Consider the following 20,742-nt stretch of genomic DNA (forward strand, 5'->3'; position numbering starts at 1 on the left):
GGTTGGTTTGCAGGTTAATATTTTTTTTGGTCGAGTCAACTCAACCAACCTGAAAACAGTGTTATAATAGAACCCTAACCTAATTTTAATATTATTATAAAAATTAAGAATATTTGATCGTGGTAATCAATATTAGTGATGAGTGATAACCCGTAAATGTAACATGTACCGTAAATAAGTAAAATTTTTAAAAATAATTTAAAATAAAAACAGCTCGACACCCCAACTCAACTTGAAAATAGAAAGTTAGCTTAGATTGGGTTGTGAATTCTATTCGAGTGACAGGGTCACCAACCCAACCTAGTTCGTGTACTACTCAAATTGAGTTAACCGTCCAATTTTTAATATAATTTTTTTTTAATATTGGAATTTGCCTCACAATCAGATCTCTTTATTTAAAAAATCATTCACTAATAAACGATTTTCTTAAAGAAAATTTTTATTCTAAATTTGGTTACATTTTCCAAATTTACCCTTTACATTTATATATATTATTATTATTATTATTTTGTTCAAATATTGGTGGGAAATTTTTTGGCTTTGGAAAATGGAGAAGCAAAAAGTTTGGGCTGACGAGGACCAATGATAAAAGGGTCAACGTACTCACAATAATGACGTGTCAGTATTATTTACACGATTGTGGGCCACGTGTCTATGGGTCAATCTTTGACTCAATTATTAAATTGATTAAACTTTCAAAAAATTTAATAATAATCTTAAATTTTAAATTTTTTTTATTAAATATTTCATTAATACCTTTTATTTTAGTTAAATAGTCATTTTTTAAAATAGCCATAAAATTTAAAACTCATAAATTATTTTTTTCGAAGTATTTAAAAAAATTAAAATGTTTTTTAATGGAAAATAAATACGTCACCACCGGATTCTTCTAACTGCATGACAGCAACGTGGACATTCCTTTTCCTTTTGACAGCTGGCGTGGAGATTCCCTTCTTTTTGCCGTCTGACGTGGAGTTTACAAGGAATATATTCTAAATTACATTTTAGTCCTTGTGTCTTAATTCCTTCTTTTTATAAATAAATTTAGATTCCATTTTTTTAATTTAAAAAATGTCAATATTATTCCCTTACTCTATCATTTATGTCGGGACTTAGACTTATTCGAGCCAAACAATATCGACTTAAACTTCTGTCTGTCACGTTTATATATTATTTTTTTAATTTAATAATATGTATGAGGAGAGATTCAAATCTACCGAGAAAAAGGAAACATGATTGGAGTGTGTGAGATCCCGTCTGTTTCAGAGGGAAACAAAACATTTATTACAAGAGTGTGAAAACCTCTCCCTAATAGACGCGTTTTAAAATGGTGTGACTAGTATGTATGATTTATATATATATATATATATATATATATATATATATATATATATATATATATATATATATATATATATATATATATATATATATATATATAAAATAAAAAATTTAAATATAAATAAATTATATATTTAATATAATTAAAAATTCGATAGGATAATAGGAAGCCTCAATTTAGGGTTGGAGAAATACCTCAAGTCCTTTTCAAATCCATTTAATAAAATATATTTGTGTGACCCCAAATGTTATGGATAATTACGGAGCATAGCCACATATGAAAATTTATTATCCACTTCCATTTTCAAAAAATATATAAATGCCTTTTTTTTTTTTTTTTTTTGGGTAAGTTCCCGGGTTGAATCGCAGCTTGTCACACGGTCCAACAATGAAAGAAATTACGTGCCATTGCCCTAGTTTAATATGTCGAGGTGAGGATTGGACAATGCTCGACGTGTTTTTGATTTGACCTACAAAGTTAACCTTCCCTTAAATGACGATAACACTGACAAAGGATCTGTATGTCTACAACGTATGATGTGACTAGGGTTTAGGGTTTTTGTGGGTTGGGTTGAGACATTTTCTAGACCTAACTTAATTGTTCGAGTTGTTTCAACCCGAACAACTCTTATTAAATAATGAACCGAATCAAACCGAACCCAACCATAGATTTTGGGTTGGGTAGGTTCGGCTCATCTATTCAAAATTTTATTTTTAATAAAAGTAAAATAATTAGGTAACTAAATAAAGTAAAGTTTTTGCTTTACAAAATATAATCTTGATTTAATATTTAGATTCTCCAAACAAGTTGCTCTCGTAGCTCAGTTGGTTAGAGCACCCGTTTAGTAAGCGGGAGGTCTTGAGTTCGACTCTCAACGAGAGCACATATGAAATAAATAAAAGAAATTTTATTTTTGTTTAATTTTTTATTACCTTTTAAGTTGAAGACGAGACCGGATATCAAATAAAAATTATAGATAGTTAAATATTTGTTAGTTTAGTTTTCTAAATAAATGTTATTTTATTTTAGGTTATAAAACTTGAACTTTTAACACTTAATTATATTACAAAAACAATAAATTTAATAATGGGTATTCATAATTTAAATCAATTTCAATTTGATTTTTTTTAAAAAAAAATTCTATCTTAAAATACATACTTAGAAGTTACGTCATTAATTTATTAAATTAAGATTTATATAAAAATTAATAAATATTGTTTAACAGTTTTCAGCTAAAATAGAATAAACTAAAAAATTCAGCAATTAAGATTTGTTTACTTTGATAATGTTGATTAGGGTTTATTTGGTAAGGATAAATTAGTCTTTTACTTATTCTTCTCATCAGTATAGATAGGTCTCTTAGTTCGTTTGTCATTTCTATGTTCGGTATGTCTACACTATAAAGATGTTCTTGTAGCTCAGTTGGTTAAAGCGAGTTCAACTCTCAACAAGAGCATTGTTTACTAGATCATACCAAAAGAATAGTTGGTCTTTTAATTTTATTTTTCAATTAATACACTCTAGGTACAAATCCTAGTCATCTTTATCATCTTTGTTTGTCGATTCTATGTTCGGTATGTCCACTTCTTGAAGTGGCTCTTGTAGCTCAGTTGGTTAGAGCACCCGTTTAGTAAGTGGGAGGTCTTGAGTTCAACTCCTCAACAAGAGCACTATTTACTATTTTAAGTTTCACACAAGATCTCAAGTAGATTAGGGTTTGTTTGTTTTTCGTTTCTATGTTCGGTATGTCTGTTGTATGAAGTGGCTCTTGTAGCTCAGTTGGTTAGAGCACCCGTTTAGTAAGCGGGAGGTCTTGAGTTCAACTCTCAACAAGAGCATTATTTCCTATTTTAAGTTGCACACCGGATATCAAATAGATTAGGGTTTGTTTGTTTTTCGTTTCTATGTTCGTTATGTCTACCCTATGAAGTGGCTCTTGTAGCTCAGTTGGTTAGAGCACCCGTTTAGTAAGCGGGAGGTCTTGAGTTCAACTCTCAACAAGAGCATTATTTACAATTTTAAGTTGCACACTGATTAGGGTTTGTTTGTTTTTCGTTTCTATGTTCGGTATGTCTACCCTATGAAGTGGCTCTTGTAGCTCAGTTGGTTAGAGCACCCGTTTAGTAAGCGGGAGGTCTTGAGTTCAACTCTCAACAAGAGCATTATTTCCTATTTTAAGTTGCACACCGGATATCAAATAGATTAGGGTTTGTTTGTTTTTCGTTTCTATGTTCGTTATGTCTACCCTATGAAGTGGCTCTTGTAGCTCAGTTGGTTAGAGCACCCGTTTAGTAAGCGGGAGGTCTTGAGTTCAACTCTCAACAAGAGCATTATTTACAATTTTAAGTTGCACACTGATTAGGGTTTGTTTTTTTTTCGTTTCTATGTTCGGTATGTTTGCCCTATGAAGTGGCTCTTGTAACTCAGTTGGTTAGAGCACCCGTTTAGTAAGCGGGAGGTCTTGAGTTTAACTCTCAACAAGAGCATTATTTACTATTTTAAGTTGCACACTGGATCTCGTTTTTCGTTTCTATGTACGGTATGTCTACCCTGTGAAGTGGCTCTTGTAGCTCAGTTGGTTAGAGCACCCATTTAGTAAGTGGGAGGTCTTGAGTTCAACTCTCAACAAGAGCATTATTTACTATTTTAAGTTGCACACTAGATATCAAATAGATTAGGGTTTGTTTGTTTTTCGTTTCTATGTTCGGTATGTCTACCTTGTGAGGTGGCTCTTGTAGCTCAGTTGGTTAGAGCACCCGTTTAGTAAGCGGGAGGTCTTGAGTTCAACTCTCAACAAGAGCATTATTTACTATTTTAAGTTGCACACCGGATCTCGTTTTTCGTTTCTATGTACGGTATGTCTACCCTGCGAAGTGGCTCTTGTAGCTCAGTTGGTTAGAGCACCCGTTTAGTAAGTGGGAGGGTCATGAGTTCAACTCTCAACAAGAGCACTATTTACTATTTTAAGTTGCACATCGGATATCAAATAGATTAGGTTTTGTTTGTTTGTCGTTTCTATGTTTGGTATGTCTACCCTTTGAAGTGGCTCTTGTAGCTCAGTTGGTTAGAGTACCCGTTTAGTAAGATGTGGCTCTTGTAGCTCAGTTGGTTAGAGTACCCGTTTAGTAAGATGTGGCTCTTGTAGCTCAGTTGGTTAGAGTACCCGTTTAGTAAGATGTGGCTCTTGTAGCTCAGTTGGTTAGAGTACCCGTTTAGTAAGATGTGGCTCTTGTAGCTCAGTTGGTTAGAGTACCCGTTTAGTAAGATGTGGCTCTTGTAGCTCAGTTGGTTAGAGTACCCGTTTAGTAAGCGGGAGGTCTTGAGTTCAACTTTCAACAAGAGAGCATTATTTACTATTTCTATGTTCGGTATGTCATTTGGTACAGGAGGTCTTACTTTTTTTTATTTTAAATGTGTTATCGACCCAGTATCTTTTATAATAAAAAAATTTATACTATAATATAATTTTTTTTTTATACTATAAATATGTAGGACAAAAACTGTCTATTAACCTCAGAAAAGAAAAGAAAAAAAAAATAATAAAAAACAGTTCAATCAGGAGATATCCAAAAAAGAAAAAAAAAAAAAAAAGTTGCAAAGATGAACATGATCCCAACTCAACACAGAAAGCTCCTAAGATTCGATACCAATATTACGGGTCATATCACGACAAACATTATAACGAAACAACATATTTGTCGACATTCACATTTAAATTCTTATGCAATATGTATTTGATATCAATATTATCGTCCCCATGCAACTACGAACAGTTGAATCAGAAGATAGAATAGGAAATTTCTATCTATTATATATGGTGATAATAGATTATGGGTTGCATAATGAGAATCATGAGCAACATCATTTTGAATCAGAGGCAGAGCTTTGCGTTGAACCATTTTTACCTTCACTTCTTGCTCTGCAAATAACAATGGCGGCTTCAAAATTATATCATCCAAGAGAATCCATAATAAAGTTACTAAGATGGACGATAAAGTTAAACCCAGATGGATGAAACTCGTAGTATAACGAACCTGCGATGGCAAACCGATGCCTCAGCACAGATGAGCGTAAGTTGAACAAGAACTGGAACAGTGACGACCTATTGTACGTATATTATGTCTTCATCAGCATCATCCTCTTCCCAGTCCCGGTCGTCTTGAGGAGCATCAGATAGTTCAGATTGCTCCATGTCTTCATCATCGATATTGTTTTTTTCGTCTTTGATCCGATCCAATATGGCAATTACCTGGTAAAGTTTAAACAAAAATAGTACAGGAAAGAACCTTGAAGTAATCTTCCAGTGGCTGAAATTATAGGGATGTGAAAGACAACAAACATTGTAAACTTTTTAAGTTTAATGGCTAGAGACGTAAACCCAGGACCTTGGAGCCCAACATCTCAAGCCCCTATAACTAAGATGACCAATTGCTCTCACACAAAACCGTCTCTCCTACTGTTACAGGAAAATTTATCATTTCCAAGAACTTTTTGTAGAAAATAGCTGCCAAAACAATGATATTTCTAGAACTTCCCAGGGATAATTCAACAGAAAATAGGCAATATGTAACCGTCCAAGCCCACCACTAGTAGATACTGTCCTCTTTGGGCTTTCCCTTTCAGACTTCCCCTCAAGGCTACTAGGGAGAGGTTTCCACACCCTTATAAAGAATGCTTCGTTCTCCTCTCCAACCAATATGGGATCTCACAATCCACCCCCCTTCGGGGCCCAGCGTCCTCGGTGGTACTTGTTACCTTCTCCTATCGATGTGGGACCCCCCAATCTACCCCTTTGGAGCCTACCTAGCTGGCACATCACCCGGTGTCTAACTCTAATACCAACTGTAATGGCCCAAACCCACTGCTAGCAAATATTGTCCTTTTTGGGCTTTGCCTCAAGGTTTATAAAACGCGTCTGTTAGAAAGAGATTTCTGCACCCTTATAAATGTTTTGTTCTCCATCCCAACCGATGCGGGGTCTCACACGATAAACCCGAGGTTTGCATCACATAAATGCAAGCATTGGGAAACAATGAAGAATATGAGATGAATAACACTTATGGAAGTAATTCTTAAAGATGATTGAACTGGTCTCCAGTCACAGCAAGAAAATTTATATAAGCAAGAACATAAATTGTTACTTACCCTGCTTCCTCTCTCAAAAGACTCATCTTCTATAAAACGTATCTCAGGAGTTAACCGAAGCTTCATACGTTTTCCCAATACACTTCGAACATACTTAGCTTTAGATTTCAACCCAGCCATAGCAATATCCTTTCCTCTTTCATCACCAAAGACAGATACATATACTTTAACCACCTGTGTGTCCAAATTCATACAATAGCATATAACAATGACTTTATCAGCTGAAGCATTGATAAAGGCAGCCAACATATGAACTAAAATGAAAGGAAAAGGGTCTTTAATTATATTCCTCGACAATTTAAGTTTAGAGTGACATTTTCACATCAACATGATACCTGTATTGTATCATTTAAATAACAAACTAACTTGTGAACTCATGAAAGGTGAAGATCTAAATGGTGAAACAAGGTTTAAACTTCATAGTACTGAAAATTTCACAACAACAAAAAGTAATATGTACACTCTTCCAAGAAATAATCTCGATGTTACAATTCACATTGGCGACAATCGAGAGACCGAGTGGTGAAAACTGATTTCTGGGCAAGATTGAATGTAACAGCCCAAGCCCAAGCCCAAGCCCAAGCCCAAGCCCAAGCCCGCCGCCAGCAGATATTGTCCTCTTTGGTCTTTCCTTTTCGAGCTTCCCCTCAAGATTTTTAAAACGCGTCTGCTAGGGAGAGGTTTCCACACCCTTATAAAGAATGTTTCGTTCTCCTCTCCAGCTAATGTGAGATCTCACAATCCACCCCCTCGGGATCTAGCGTCTTTCACTGACACTCGTTCCTCTCTCCAATCGACATGGGATCTCACATTGAAAGCCAAGAGGCTTACTACTGTCAAGCAAAGAGTAAAGCCACTACCCAGCTCAGTGATGGCTGAGAGTAGACCAAAAGGGCACAGTCATGGCTTTTATCCCATTAACATTTCTTATTCTGACACACAAAAGGTGTAACATATCAACATCTAAACCTCTGTTACCATGAGACCAAAAGGAAAATTATAAGATATAAGCTGTTCATGCAATGTTAAATCTGTTCAAACATCCATAAGAAAAAAAAACAACCACCATTTACACAACAGCCACGGCAAGTTCAAAAACTCAGGTACCTTTCTTACTATCATTCAAGCATAGAATCAGCCTTAATCTTCAATTCTTTCCCAGTTCCATAACGAAAAAGAAACAAAATATTCTGCAATTCACTATAGAGAAAAAAAAAAAAAAAAAAAAAAAAAAAAAAAAAAAAAGAAAACTGTTCTCAGCTCTTCAATTTGAAAAATCTCTCAAAATACCTGCAAGTCGCTAGAGATTTCAACATCGGTGATGGTAGTGAGAGACGAAAGGTACTTATCAGCTCCCAAAGAGGCCTCAGGAAGAATGGCGAACTGCAACACCTTATCGGTAAGAAGCATATTGGAAAGCTCCCTCTGAATCTGCTTGGACACCATTTTAACCCTCCGTGAATTGGCCATACACCGTATGGTTACGCCTCTCATTACCGGACGTCGACGAACAACAGCGACGGAATTCGGAGAGCAAAAACACGGCGGAGAAGCTAGAAATTGAGAGGGGAATCGTGAAGAGGCGAGGGAAGATGAGAGTTTGAGTGGGAAATGATGGGATTGAGGATGAATTTGCTGCAGGAGATGCGGCATCCTGAAATTTGATTCTCCAGATGAACAATTTTGATATTTGTGATCAAATTTCTCTGATTTGTTGGGCTGAAATGGATTCGGATTGGTAAGCTATGAGCGTTCTTGAGGTCTGGACGTCTGTATTAGTACGGCCTCTGAAATTGTAATGCCCAATTCTTACCTAGGGTTTTGGAATTTCCAATTTTTTTATTTTGTATAAATTATTTTTTTTATTTATTTTTATTATTAAATACGTTTTAGTATGAATTATTATTTATTATTATTATTTTTGTTACAATTTGATTTTTAATTTTTTATATGAAAATTAAGCTCATAAATACTAGTCGAGCTGCTTTCCTCCTCTAGTTTCAGTACCGGGCTCCTTTTTCGTTGCCTAGATTACACCTTCGGAATACCCCTGAAGGGAATTTTTCTCTACTTCCCTCGATCTTCACTTTACGCCACGCCGACTCCCCTTTCGTCATAAGGCGGAACTAGTCCCTTTGATTTTACACGTAGGAGATCGAGACACTGCCCCAGGGCTATAGACAAAGATGTAGATCGATCGCCCTATCTCGACAACTACATAGAGGGTCTGACGTTGTATATATATACTTTGGTTTCATTCCCCCCCGTAAGATCAATATCACAACCAATGTCTTAAGAAAGGAGGTTTTTAGATATCAGTAGTTGTCCGGTCGTACCTAAACAGTAACAAAGAGAAAACTAACACAATTTTCAAAAATAAAAAACAAAAGGTTTAATTTTTAAAAAATTATTTTTATTTTAGAATTTGACTGAAAATTCATATAAAAAATGATAGAAACATATTAAAATTAACAACAATTATCAAAAAAAAAAAAAATTAAATTTTAAATTACTATTAAACCAGACATTTTTATGATTTGGGTTATTTTCTATCTTTAGTTTTTAATTCTCTTAAATTTATTAATTCAATTTTTATTTTATTTTTTAAAATTATGCTTTTTTTTTTTTTTAATTTTAGCTAAATTCCAAATAAATTAATTAATTAGTATTATTTGTATTTCTTTTTATATTTGATAGGAAACCCAAAAGGGTCGAGCCACGCAAAATTAGTAACCGGATGGGATTGTGCGGCATCAATTCTTCTCGAGGTAGTTATAATTTTTGAAAATTTAGTGAGCTAAGCCAATTTGTTCTTGCGTCGCCTACGGCCAAGCGACGTATGATCGAGCCTCTAGCCTCGATTTTAAAAGAAGGTTTTAGAAAACGAGGGTAGAGAGAGATTTTTGAAAGAGACGTTATATAAGCAAACAAGAGAGAGATAACAACGGCTTAGCCTATATAATCTTGGGTAGGGAGAAGTTGACTAGAGTGTCTCTTTTTCATCATTGCTATACTTTCCGACCACTCTTGAAAAAGTAAATACAAAAAGAACGAGAAAATATATATTTTTATTTTTTTAAATAGTTTTCAAATATCTAATCATGCTTACAAGGATATACGTATCCACCAATAAGTATACAAATATATTTCTATTTTTTAAAATATTTAAAAATTAATGTTTCATATAGTCGGTGGTTATATCCATGGTAACTAGCTATACTCGGGACAATCACTAATTAACCTAAATATCAATTCACGTCAACTAGAAGAAATATCGTGTTTCGAGGTCATAATGGTGTGATGGAATGTAAAGAAGTCCGACCTTATTACCAATCAAAAAGTCAAAGTATGAGCTAAGAAATTTGATTCGATTAAGAATCTCTTACTTCACTTATCCTCGTAATTTCTTTTTTGTTCATATTTGCACCATAAATATGTAGAGGTTCGAGTTTTTAATTTTTTTTACTGATGATAAAATATTTTTAACTAGTGAATTACGCTCAAATTGACCGTTATTTTTATAGTTTAACGTGGTAGACATTTTTATTATTTAATAAAAATAAAAAAAAATGAAATTTATAAAAAAAAAATTATTATATTTTAAAATTTACAAAGTAGAAAAAAATTAAAGAAGTGAAATTGACCAATGTTGGGTCTAAATTAGGCAGTTTAATCACATTAACGATATAATTGGTAAAATTTCAACTAATTTCCATTTTAATTAATGTTACCATGTACATTTTAAGTAAGGAAAAAATAAAAAAATAAAAAATAAAAAATAAAAAAGAATATTTTATTTTATGGTTTAAAACAATAATTAAAAAGGTGGAATCTGGCAGACAAATGATGATGGGATATGGAAAAAATTATATAAAAAATGTTAAATAATTCTAATTTTGTTATTAATATTCTTAAAGATCATTTTTTTTTTTTTTTTTAATAAAAAGAATATAAGAAAGGTGATGGAATCTAATGGAATGGTTGAAGGTATTATTGAAATTTTGAAAGATAGCGGGATGTGCTTAAGAGTGTTATAGATTGTGTCCGTGATAGTGATGAGGAAACCTTCTCGAGTCATTAAATTAGGCGTTACCTGCGTAACGCTGTCTATTTCAAGCATTAGAGCTTGTTCATGTTTTGTAAGATCCTACATCGGTCGGAGAGAAAAACGAAACATTTCTTATAAGAGTATGAAAACCTATTTCTAATAGATGCATTTTTAAACTGTGAAGCTGACAATACCGGCTAGCGGTGGGCTTGGACGGTTACAAATGGTATCAAAGTCAGATATCGGGTGGTGTGCTAGTGAGAACATTGAGCCCCTAAGGGGTGGAAACGAAGTAGTTCTTATAAGGGTATGGAAACCTCTCATTGGCAAACATGTTTTAAAATCGTGAGGTTGACGGCGATACGTAACGGGACAAAAAGGACAATGCTTCCAACGAGTAGTTGATAGTGTTATCTCCTGTAGTCGTTGATGTAAAAATCTATGGCGTTGATAACGAAACCTAAATAAATTTAATATTTCATTTTATGTTTTTTTGCAACACTCGAGTAGATGAGAGGTACATAAATAAACAAAAAATTAACTCGAAATGAGAGCGATTCTGAAGATACTATTTAAAAGAATTAAAAATTATTACTTATACCAATAATATATACATTTATTTAAATATGCGTTATTTAAAGTAATTTTACATGGTAATAACGTATTGTGGTACGGAATAATTTTTTTTATTTTTTTAAAGAATAAATATTTATTTGACACGTGGCATATTTTAAAATTTTAATTTGTGTGTGGGAAAACCGGTGACCAAATTTGTAAGTTTATTGAAAAATCTATATTGTAAATATTTTCACATGTAAGGGCAATTTGGTAAACTGGTCCTTATAAAGGCGGCTTCAAGTCCCGAACGAATCAACCCCATAACGCTCTTCGCCCAGTGCCATAATTCTCTTTCAATCACGCTCTTCCTCTGCAACCTTCACCGGAAAATAGAAAAGCAAAAATGTCACAGGAGACGGCGAAAAGCAACAACATCCGGCGCATTGTTCGGCTCCGTCAAATGCTACAACACTGGCGCCAGACGGCACGAGTGGCATCCTCCAGAGCACCGCCGTCCGACGTCCCTGCCGGTCACATCGCCGTCTGTGTCGGCAGCGAATACCGGCGATTCATCGTCCGCGCTACGTTCCTGAACCATCCGATCTTCCAGAAGCTTCTCACGGAAGCTGAAGAAGAATACGGCTTCACTACGCAAGGAGCTCTGGCGCTTCCGTGCGACGAATCGGTATTCGAAGAGGTTCTCCGAGTCATCGCTCGTTCCGAGTTGCGTAACTCATCGCGAAATCCGAATCTCACAGATTGGCAGAGGCGATGCGATGAAGATATCAGAAAGAACTCCGAGTTTTTAGGCGAATCAAAACCTTTACTGTATGGATATGCCGATAGTAAATCCGTTTGTTGAAGTGTTCGAGTGGCTGAGTTGCCGCCAAATCGACTCGGAATATCCGAGTCTAGTTCCGGTAAGTCGATAGACTTTTTTCTTTTTCCCTTCACTTTTGTGTGCTAACAAATATCGTACTGGAAATTTCGGATTATACTGAAGATACTAGTCCTCCTCCGGTCGATTTTGGCCAGATAGACGGCCGGACGGCCATTAAAAGTTGAATTAGCGAGTCAGTCGGTGTGCAATCGGAGGCTTTTCTTAATAGCCTGTAAATGCCCTAATAATTCCTCCATTAACCTTTCTCATGTAGAAAAAATTGGCAGAGTATGTATACATATATCTGTGCACTAGTGCTTGAATCTTCTTTTCTCTGTTCAGCAATATAATAGTTTAAATTTCAAGTGTGAGAAAAATTCCTCTAGATTTTAGGTAAAAAAAAACCCCAATCTGTGCTTCTAGCTTGGATCTTAGGGATATTTGAATGTACGAACATTTTCTGCTCATCAGGTTATTTATAAGTATTTTTTTAGGGTGAAAACTATTTGGATTCAATTCTTGATGAAACTTATTTTATTGGTATATATATATAGTTAGTGATTATTAAATCTTTTAAACATTTTATAATATATGATCATTCTCATTCAAATGAAATTAATATAATTTGTTGAGTTTTATTTAAAGCCATGTATATTAACAATAAATAGTGTATGATAATGTATGAATAAATTAAAAGCTTATGTTGAGATTGAATTATAAGGAAAATTATGTAAAGCAAATTGCATCAATTATAATTAGTGTGTGATTAAGGGAATTAAATTAAAAGACAAGTGGGTATTAAAGTCAAAGATAGGGCTGCCTTTCTTCTTTAGACGGCTTAAACATTTCACACTCTCAAAGATTACAATAATTGCATTTTATTTTTCTTTTCTTCTTTCTATTTTTGCTCTTTATTCTAAATTTAAATTTGATTATGCTTCTCGGAACATAATCAAGTGAAAATTGCTTCAAACAGAAAATATGGAGTTCACATGTTTGAGCCACCGAAAAAGGTGTATCTTGTTGATATCTGTCGTAATTTTCATTTTTTTTTAAGTATTTCTTAATCATCAAATCCTCCAGATTGCTCTCATTTCGATGTGATGTTCGTTCATCAATTTTACAAAGTTAGATTAAAAAACGTCACTTATATTTAGTAAATTAATTTTACAAACTTGAATACTCAGTGAACTTAATACTTCTCTAAATTAAATTATAAAAACTCATGAAAATGCATAAATTAATATATATATATATATATATATATATATATATCAAAACCTAGTGAAAAAAAAAAAAAAAAATCTATCTAATTTCAAATATCCTCTCAATACAAATTCGATTTTAAATCAAATATAAAGTGAAATAAATGCGATAAAGAATATAAAATTAGATAATTATATCTTTTTTAACAAATGTATCATACATTAATTTGGCCTTATATCACGACCAAACCTATGACAAGAAAAGCATATAATAAACTATGTTTAGTCTTCTTTTTAACAACTAATCTTAGCTAGAAAATCGACAATAATCGTTATCGATATGATGTAATTGAAAAAATATGAACTAATGAAGAATATTCGAAAATAGCTAAAAGGATAAAAAGATAAAGTGCAAAAAAAGTCTGTCGAAAATAGATTGATGTAAGATATGACGTTTTGTTTGAAGTAATCCAAAGTCGAGTTGTATTTGTTTGAAATTTTGATAGTTACTATGTTTATGGATTGAAATTTATTTTTCTCGAACTCAAAATTTTATTAATATTCCCATTCCAATTCCTCCAATGAAATATGAATGTTTTGTTCCGCTCTCCAATCGATCTGAGATCTCACAATCCACCTCTTTGGGGACCTAAGGTTCTCACTGGCACACCATGGATATTGTCCACTTTGGCTCGTTAAGTATCGAGATTAATATCACTGGTTTTAAAACACGTCTATTAGGGAGATGTTTCCACACCCTTATAAAGATGGTTTCATTCCCCTCTTCAACCGATGTGAAATCTCACAATTTATATACTATAGACTAAACCACATACGTCAAAATGATGGACCATAGGTTAAAATTAGTTTCTATAGACCATATATTTATACATTTTAATGTATGTTTTTTTATGTACATGAAATTCCATATTAATATCTTTAGTCATTTTCATATGGATAAATAGATAGGGAGAAATATTCTATAATATTTCAAAATTATAATTAACTCTCATGTTAATACTATTCCATTTATGAGAAAAAAAAAAATTAAAAATATACATGAATTGAGACCACATCTAAATGAGAGCGACCCTGGTAATAGAATGACGGATAAAAGCTTAAAAGAACTGAAAGTCACTTGACCTATATAAACAAGGTGCACCTTCTTTTTCGATAACTCAATTATAGAAACTTCATAGTTAAGCGTGCTTTATTTGTGGAGACAATATTCACTCTTAAATACGATAAATAAGTAACATGAATTGGGCCATGTTCTAAGAGTTTATTTCAAAATGGGCCCATATTCATAAATGGGCCGAATGGGCCCAATGTTCATTATTTTAAAAGTGTTTCAAAATGGCCCATGTTCATAAGTGGGCCCAATGGGCCTTCCGGGAGAAATAACTAACAACAAAAAGAACACAGCATCAAATCCAACGGTCTCTGGTCGTTACAATTAACCAATGATTGGATAACTCAAAATATGGATAAGAATAAGAATATCCGAGAATAAATTTCATATATTAGTAGTAAACTTTCAACAATTCAAACCTCACGAGCTAAATATTTTTTTAAACCTAATTTGAAAAAATTTTAATTGAATTATCTCAAAAAATCTAGAAAATCATAGGCTTTGACCTAATTTTATTTTATTTAACAAAATTTTGAATCGGAATAGACAAGCTATAAACAAAATTTAGTTAAAATGGCGTGTCGTGTGACCTACATACGAACACGCTAATAATGAACATATCACCAGCAACATTATTGCTAATGTCTATTGATGCATACCCTAAATTGGCGGATCCACGTCTTACGATCAAACGTTGATAAACAATGATATTTATTTATTTTTTAAAAAATTTAAAAATTCAATTATATTTTAATTTATTTAGTCATTTTTGTTGAAATTGATTGAATGATAAGGACTTTGTTTTTTGCAATAATTAAATAAAAATTAATAAAAATATATTTATTACGACAAGGTACTGTTCGGTTGAGCTGGCTCCATCATCTCTAGTTTGTCTTCAAAGGACTCCCTCCGTATTACCTTACCATAATTAATGTTTCTAATTAAATATTAATGAAACTTTGGTTTAAAAATTGCCCTAAGTTATTCGTCTCGTGGTTAATATTCGTGACGGCTACCAACCGAGTTGTTAGAGGACATTAGATTTATATATATGATTTTCTCGCCAGCTAAAAGTTGTTTGATTAGAGGTTTTGTTGGAAGAAAATGAGCATGGACAGACTAATCCCGAGTCCGTTACACAGTTTCGGTAACAACTCAAGCCCACCGCTAGCAAATATTGTCCTTCCCATCCGAGCTTCCCCTCAAAGTTTTAAAACGTGTTCATTAGGAAAACGTTTTCCACATCTATATAAGGAATGTACGATGTGGGATCTCATAATCCACCTCCTTGGGGCCTAACGTCCTCGCTGGCACACTGCTTAGCGTCTGACTATGATACCATTTGTAATGGTCGCCCAAACCCACCGCTGGCCGATATTGTCTTTTTAGCTTTTTTTTTTTCTTTCAGACTTCCCCTCAAGGTTCTCAAACGAGTCTGTTAGTGAAAATTTTCCAACCCATATAAGGAATGTTTCGTTCTCTTCTCCAACCGATGTGGGATCTCACTGTTTCAGATTATCCAAATATCATCGTTTCCTCTCGATAAAAGTTTTCATTATGCTTCTAAAGTCGCGGGTTTTCTATTCGTCTATTTTTCCTTTCCTTTTAATTTTATTTTTAATATAATTAAATAATTTATATTAATTTAACAAAAGTAACTTAATTAATTTTGTTTAATTTAAAAATCATTGGTAATTTGTTAAAATATATACTTAATTCATTTTTAAGAATAAAAAAGTTTATATAATTTTATTAAATTCATTCATTTATTTATTAATGAATGAAAATTAAATGAAAATTTAATTAATTAAAAATATTTTAATAATTTTATTTAATAAAAAGTAATACTAGCTTTGCTTATGCCTTTTTCTCTCAAGGAAAAAGGGTTGTAAGTACTTCTAGGGTTAGTGTTTGGCCAAATTGTGCTTGGGATACAACCCACTTTTGGACCAACATAATAATTGAAATCTCTTTTCACGCGCCAACGAGTCGGGTTTTGTAAATAGTCTCGAGTTCTGAGGCCGAGTCGAAAACCGAGTTACGAGTTTGCTGATTTTATCGATTATGAGAAAAAAAGGTTTTAAAACTGATGTTTTTAGTTAGGTACGATAGAGCTATATATAAAATTTGAAATTAGTTTCTAAATCGAGATTCTCGTTGAAACTATTGAGAATTATTGGACGTTAGTGGTTCTAACATGATAGTAGAGTCACACCCTTATTTTAATTTAGCCACGTCAGTAGAATTTGTCGAATAAAAAATTTGCGAGTCTCGAATATGTCGTTATAGTGATTTAGGTGTCAAACAAAGAGTGCACTTTGTTCGAGGGCTCCGGAGAAGGAGTCGAGCCTCAATTAAGGGAGGTTATTCGAGGACTCTAGAAAAGGAAGCCTCGAGGAAGTGACTAGTTGTCAATTTTTCGTATTTGTACTGTATGCTACCTACGTCGTTGTTGTTACTTATTGTTTGTTAGCTTATAACATTACTTTCCAAAAAAAAAAATTTATCCCGTTTTCTCAAATTGTTTTTCAAGAACGGGACGGAGGCTTGAGTATACGTTATCCGTGCCATCTTTGACTCAAGTTTTAACTAATTTATCAGGTCACCAACTTCCTTGACCTTCCGGCACTGGGCAGGCGTCAGCCTCCATACATGGTCTTACGACTTTGCGGAGACCTGTATTTTTGGTAAACAGTTGCCTGGACCTGGTCACTACGACCCCTTTATGAGGAGGCACACCTTCTCCCGAAGTTACGGGGCTATTTTGCCGAGTTCCTTAGAGAGAGTTGTCTCGCGCCCCTAGGTATTGTCTACCTACCCACCTGTGTCGGTTTTGGGTACAGATACCCTTTTGTTGAAGGTCGTTCGAGCTTTTCCTATGAGTATGACATGGGTTATTTCAGCACCGTAGCGCCTGGTACTCAAACATTGGCTCGAGGTATTTTCTCTACCCCTTCTTACCCTGAAAAAACAGGGGCACCTTGCGTCCTTGAACCGATAACCATCTTTCGGCTGACCTAGCCTCGGGAGCGAGAGCGAGAGCTAACCAAATATCGGAATCTTTCCAATGGAATCAGTTACCCTAAAGATTGAAGATTCACATGCAAATTGTTGATAACATTAAGACCAAGAACAAGAGAGTGGTTTGGATTATTTGCATTTCTGTGTGCTAAAAAGGCTGTAATATTCAGAGATGATTTTGTTTGTTTCTCGGGAAAATCAGAGAAAAAAGGACAAACCTTAAACGACAGTATATGTTTTTAAGATTAAGAAAATCTAATAAATGTCTGAAAAATGTTCCGTACATACATTCTCTCACCAACCTCATGCTGTCAATATTAAAAAAAAACCACACCCTTTCTCTCTCCATTCCCAATGCAATCCCGAATCAATCGTCTTATTCTCACGATCATACTTTTCAAACCATACGATATCATGTTTTTGACACGATTATAACCAGTCATAAGGAAAATTCGAGCTCGTGCCTCTTTGTGGCTTCTTCGAGTTTCGGGTGAGATTCTTCTTCGTGAATCGAACGTGAATTATGCATAAACTAAGCTTCATTCGGCTATACACGTTACCCGTGAGTGTATTTTCATTATGAATAAGGAAGAAATCTTTTAATTCATCCCGTGATTATGTTAAAAAATTAAGATTTTAACCCTTTTGCTAGAGATCGAGCAACAGTAATAATAACGTCGGTACATTTTTCATTAGACGAGAAACCGCTCAAAGGGTGTAACGTTTTAATCCACCTCAATGAGGGAAACATTGAGCTATTTTTACAAAGAGGTTTTCTTCTTCTTCTCAACCCATTTCAGAGGGGTTGGAGATTGGAAGCTAAGTTAGAGAAGTTCTTAACTAAAAAAAAAAAAAAACCCATTAATGGGTTTCCAAAACAAAGAAAAAAGATTGATGATGATCAATCCAAGAAAGATGTTTAAAAAAAAGAACGAGAGATTTGGATCTCGTCTTCGGCCATCTTGATCTTGATCTTGTTCTTGTTCTTGTTCTTGCTCTGGTTCATGGGGAGAATAAGTCATCTAAGCATGGAGGAGGTTAAGGATCTGAAGACATGTTCTTGGCAAGGGATGGTGAGGCCCATGTAATGATCGAACCCGAATTCCTCCTCGGCTTGTCGGAGAAGGCATTGGAACTCTGGGTGGGTCAAGAAGGAGATCGGGACGATGAATCGGCTCCGATTTTCACCGACGTACACGGCGAAGTGACCCTTTGGGACGTCGACGGGGAGATCGTTGTCGTCGTAGCCCCCATTGTTGGTTTTTTTGCCAAGGCTTGAGCAGCGTTTGAGAATTTGTTTGAGGACTGTGGGTTGTGGGAGTTTGTTTGCCTTTCTGATGGCCATTTTGTGGGAATGGGAATGGGAATTGATCTCTCCTTTGGGGCTTTTGGGAGGAGATAAAAAGGGGTATTTATGAAGAAGAAGGGAGTGAAGGACAGCCATAGGAGTGTAGGGTAATGTGTCCTAAGAGAGATAGAAGGAAGGGAGAGATGGTTGGAGCCAAAGACCAAATGGGCCTACCTTTGCTTTGGATGTTCGCTTTCCGACATCCAAACGACAACTCCGGCCTCAAATGATTGAATGAGGCCACCGAATAAGTAGGTAACGTGGTCATGTTGTACAGGATACACTTAGGTATTGTGGTCATGTCACATGATAGACTTCACTTTTAGAAGCAGTTAAGACAAGTAGGCAACGTGATCATGTCGCACAGGATACACGTAGGTAACGTGGCCATGTCCCATGATAGGTTTAACCTTTAGAAACAGTTAAGACAAGTAGGTAACGTGATTATGTCGCATAGGATACACGTAGGTAACGTGGCCATGCCGTATGATAGATATCACTCTTAGAAACAGTTAAGACAAGTAGGTAACGTGGTCATGTTGCATAGGATACATGTAGGTAACGTGGCCATGTCGCATGATAGACTTCACTCTTAGAAGTAGTTAAGACAAGTAGGTAATGTGGTCATGTCGCACAGGATACACATAGGTAACGTGGCCATGCCGCAAGATAGACTTCACTCTTAGAAGTAGTTAAGACAAGTAGGTAACATGGTCATGTCGCACAGGATGCACGTAGGTAACGTGGCCATGCCACATGATAGACTTCACTCTTAGAAGCAGTTAAGACAAGTAGGTAACGTGGTCATGTCACACAGGATTCACGTAGGTAACGTAACCATGTCGCATGATAGACTTCACTCTTAGAAATAGTTAAGACAAGTAGGTAACGTGGTCTTACACAGAATACACGGGAATGTCGAGACCATTAGGTGCTCAATTTAAGTATCGTACTTTTGGGCATGGAACGTTACCAACCAGTAATTGACGTTTACCGTTTAAACCTGCACACACCACATTTAACAAAGACGTGAAGCTACGTTTAAATTTCCGTAAAAACTACCCGAATTAATTTGTATAAAAGAAATAAAGGAAGAAGAGGAAGGATCCACTAGGGATGTCTACTTGAAATAAGAGAGCAACAATTGGAAGTGTAATGTTTGGAGTACAAAATCTGTTGGAATTTTTTAAATTTAGTGTTTGTTTCGATGTGGGATTCTCAATATTCCAATTTTTTTTAATTTTTTTTAAATTTTTTTTAATTTTTTTTAATTATTTAATTTTACAATTACAAACCCATGTGCTTTTCCTATTTTGATATTATTTTTTTATTATATGGTTTTGTAATTAATTTCCAAAATTTTGTTGTCAATTTGAACATAATACATACATCTTTTTATTATTTTTTTTTTCTAATGAGTATTTAAATAATAATAAATTATTTAACTTGATTTTGAAAAAAAAAAAAGATTTTAAATTAGTATTTAATTACTCGAAAACGAGTTCACTAAAATAACTACACGTAGCTAGTTAATAAAAACATATGTTATATTTCATTTTTTGTTAAGAGACCGTGAATTCAAACTCTCACCTTTAACAAAAATTAAGGATCGAGGTATACTTAAATAATAATAATAATAATAATAAATAATAATAATAATAATAATATTTATTATTATTATTATGTTGTCTCTATTTATCTTCGACATATTCGTGAAATACTTTTAAAATAATTAAACTCTTTCAATTAAGTTATTAATTATATATATATATATTAAATTCATTTACGTGGAAGAAAAATGGTAGAAAATATAAATAAATAAATAAATAAAGACAATGGTGATGGAGTGTTGTCCCACGTATTAATGACAAGGGAAGAGCAATGTTTGGTGATAAAATTAAGTGTACCAGAAAAGCATGCCTTTATTTATTTATTAATTATTAATTAATTAATTATTATTATTATTATGGGTATGGTCCTCATAATTCCACAGCCACAAAATCAGAATTGGCTACAATCAGACAGAAATCCCCACTCTCAGTATTACCAACTCTCTCTCTCTC

At 34.1% G+C, this 20,742-nt stretch overlaps 3 protein-coding genes and 11 non-coding genes across 14 annotated transcripts; 12 read left to right on the forward strand and 2 right to left on the reverse strand.

Moving 5' to 3' along the window:
• The first annotated feature begins 2,151 nt into the window (after positions 1–2,151).
• TRNAT-AGU (transfer RNA threonine (anticodon AGU)) lies at positions 2,152–2,225 on the forward strand. Its single transcript has one exon. It is a non-coding gene; the product is annotated as a tRNA-Thr (tRNA).
• Positions 2,226–2,937: 712 nt separating this feature from the next.
• Positions 2,938–3,012, forward strand: TRNAT-AGU (transfer RNA threonine (anticodon AGU)). The gene has a single exon. It is a non-coding gene; the product is annotated as a tRNA-Thr (tRNA).
• Positions 3,013–3,106: 94 nt separating this feature from the next.
• TRNAT-AGU (transfer RNA threonine (anticodon AGU)) lies at positions 3,107–3,180 on the forward strand. Its single transcript has one exon. It is a non-coding gene; the product is annotated as a tRNA-Thr (tRNA).
• A 94-nt stretch (positions 3,181–3,274) lies between these two features.
• On the forward strand, positions 3,275–3,348 carry TRNAT-AGU (transfer RNA threonine (anticodon AGU)). Its single transcript has one exon. It is a non-coding gene; the product is annotated as a tRNA-Thr (tRNA).
• An 82-nt stretch (positions 3,349–3,430) lies between these two features.
• Positions 3,431–3,504, forward strand: TRNAT-AGU (transfer RNA threonine (anticodon AGU)). The gene has a single exon. It is a non-coding gene; the product is annotated as a tRNA-Thr (tRNA).
• A 94-nt stretch (positions 3,505–3,598) lies between these two features.
• TRNAT-AGU (transfer RNA threonine (anticodon AGU)) lies at positions 3,599–3,672 on the forward strand. The gene has a single exon. It is a non-coding gene; the product is annotated as a tRNA-Thr (tRNA).
• Positions 3,673–3,754: 82 nt separating this feature from the next.
• On the forward strand, positions 3,755–3,828 carry TRNAT-AGU (transfer RNA threonine (anticodon AGU)). The gene has a single exon. It is a non-coding gene; the product is annotated as a tRNA-Thr (tRNA).
• Positions 3,829–3,902: 74 nt separating this feature from the next.
• Positions 3,903–3,976, forward strand: TRNAT-AGU (transfer RNA threonine (anticodon AGU)). Its single transcript has one exon. It is a non-coding gene; the product is annotated as a tRNA-Thr (tRNA).
• A 94-nt stretch (positions 3,977–4,070) lies between these two features.
• TRNAT-AGU (transfer RNA threonine (anticodon AGU)) lies at positions 4,071–4,144 on the forward strand. Its single transcript has one exon. It is a non-coding gene; the product is annotated as a tRNA-Thr (tRNA).
• Positions 4,145–4,218: 74 nt separating this feature from the next.
• On the forward strand, positions 4,219–4,293 carry TRNAT-AGU (transfer RNA threonine (anticodon AGU)). The gene has a single exon. It is a non-coding gene; the product is annotated as a tRNA-Thr (tRNA).
• Positions 4,294–4,612: 319 nt separating this feature from the next.
• On the forward strand, positions 4,613–4,688 carry TRNAT-AGU (transfer RNA threonine (anticodon AGU)). Its single transcript has one exon. It is a non-coding gene; the product is annotated as a tRNA-Thr (tRNA).
• A 271-nt stretch (positions 4,689–4,959) lies between these two features.
• Positions 4,960–8,296, reverse strand: LOC111796125 (ribosome-binding factor A family protein). Its single transcript, XM_023678824.2, has 4 exons — positions 7,778–8,296; positions 6,488–6,661; positions 5,377–5,591; positions 4,960–5,261 (listed from the first exon to the last, which is right to left on the reverse strand). Exons 1-3 carry the CDS (start codon positions 8,138–8,140, stop codon positions 5,445–5,447), a joined length of 684 nt encoding a protein of 227 aa, XP_023534592.2. The 5' UTR covers positions 8,141–8,296; the 3' UTR covers positions 4,960–5,261; positions 5,377–5,444.
• A 3,124-nt stretch (positions 8,297–11,420) lies between these two features.
• Positions 11,421–12,440, forward strand: LOC111795713 (protein SMALL AUXIN UP-REGULATED RNA 51). Its single transcript, XM_023678276.2, has one exon. It carries the CDS (start codon positions 11,497–11,499, stop codon positions 11,953–11,955), a length of 459 nt encoding a protein of 152 aa, XP_023534044.2. The 5' UTR covers positions 11,421–11,496; the 3' UTR covers positions 11,956–12,440.
• A 5,552-nt stretch (positions 12,441–17,992) lies between these two features.
• On the reverse strand, positions 17,993–18,759 carry LOC111795644 (SAUR-like auxin-responsive protein family). The gene has a single exon (XM_023678184.2). The coding sequence runs from the start codon at positions 18,674–18,676 to the stop codon at positions 18,350–18,352; it is 327 nt and encodes a 108-aa protein (XP_023533952.1). The 5' UTR covers positions 18,677–18,759; the 3' UTR covers positions 17,993–18,349.
• Positions 18,760–20,742: the final 1,983 nt, after the last annotated feature.

Source organism: Cucurbita pepo, chromosome 5, assembly GCF_057944985.1.
Source record: "Cucurbita pepo subsp. pepo isolate OVF chromosome 5, ASM5794498v1, whole genome shotgun sequence".
Lineage (NCBI taxonomy): Eukaryota > Viridiplantae > Streptophyta > Magnoliopsida > Cucurbitales > Cucurbitaceae > Cucurbita > Cucurbita pepo.

What these genes read in the sequence shown, in the direction of transcription:
- LOC111795644 (XM_023678184.2), bottom strand. Translation starts at nt 18,676, where the DNA reads ATGGCCATCAGAAAGGCAAACAAACTCCCACAACCCACAGTCCTCAAA.
- LOC111796125 (XM_023678824.2), bottom strand. Translation starts at nt 8,140, where the DNA reads ATGCCGCATCTCCTGCAGCAAATTCATCCTCAATCCCATCATTTCCCA. An exon ending in AAATCTCTAGCGACTTGCAG is followed by an intron (nt 6,662 to 7,777) that starts GTATTTTGAGAG and finishes TTGGACACACAG; the next exon opens with GTGGTTAAAGTATATGTATC. An exon ending in CTTTTGAGAGAGGAAGCAGG is followed by an intron (nt 5,592 to 6,487) that starts GTAAGTAACAAT and finishes AAACTTTACCAG; the next exon opens with GTAATTGCCATATTGGATCG.
- LOC111795713 (XM_023678276.2), top strand. Translation starts at nt 11,497, where the DNA reads ATGTCACAGGAGACGGCGAAAAGCAACAACATCCGGCGCATTGTTCGG.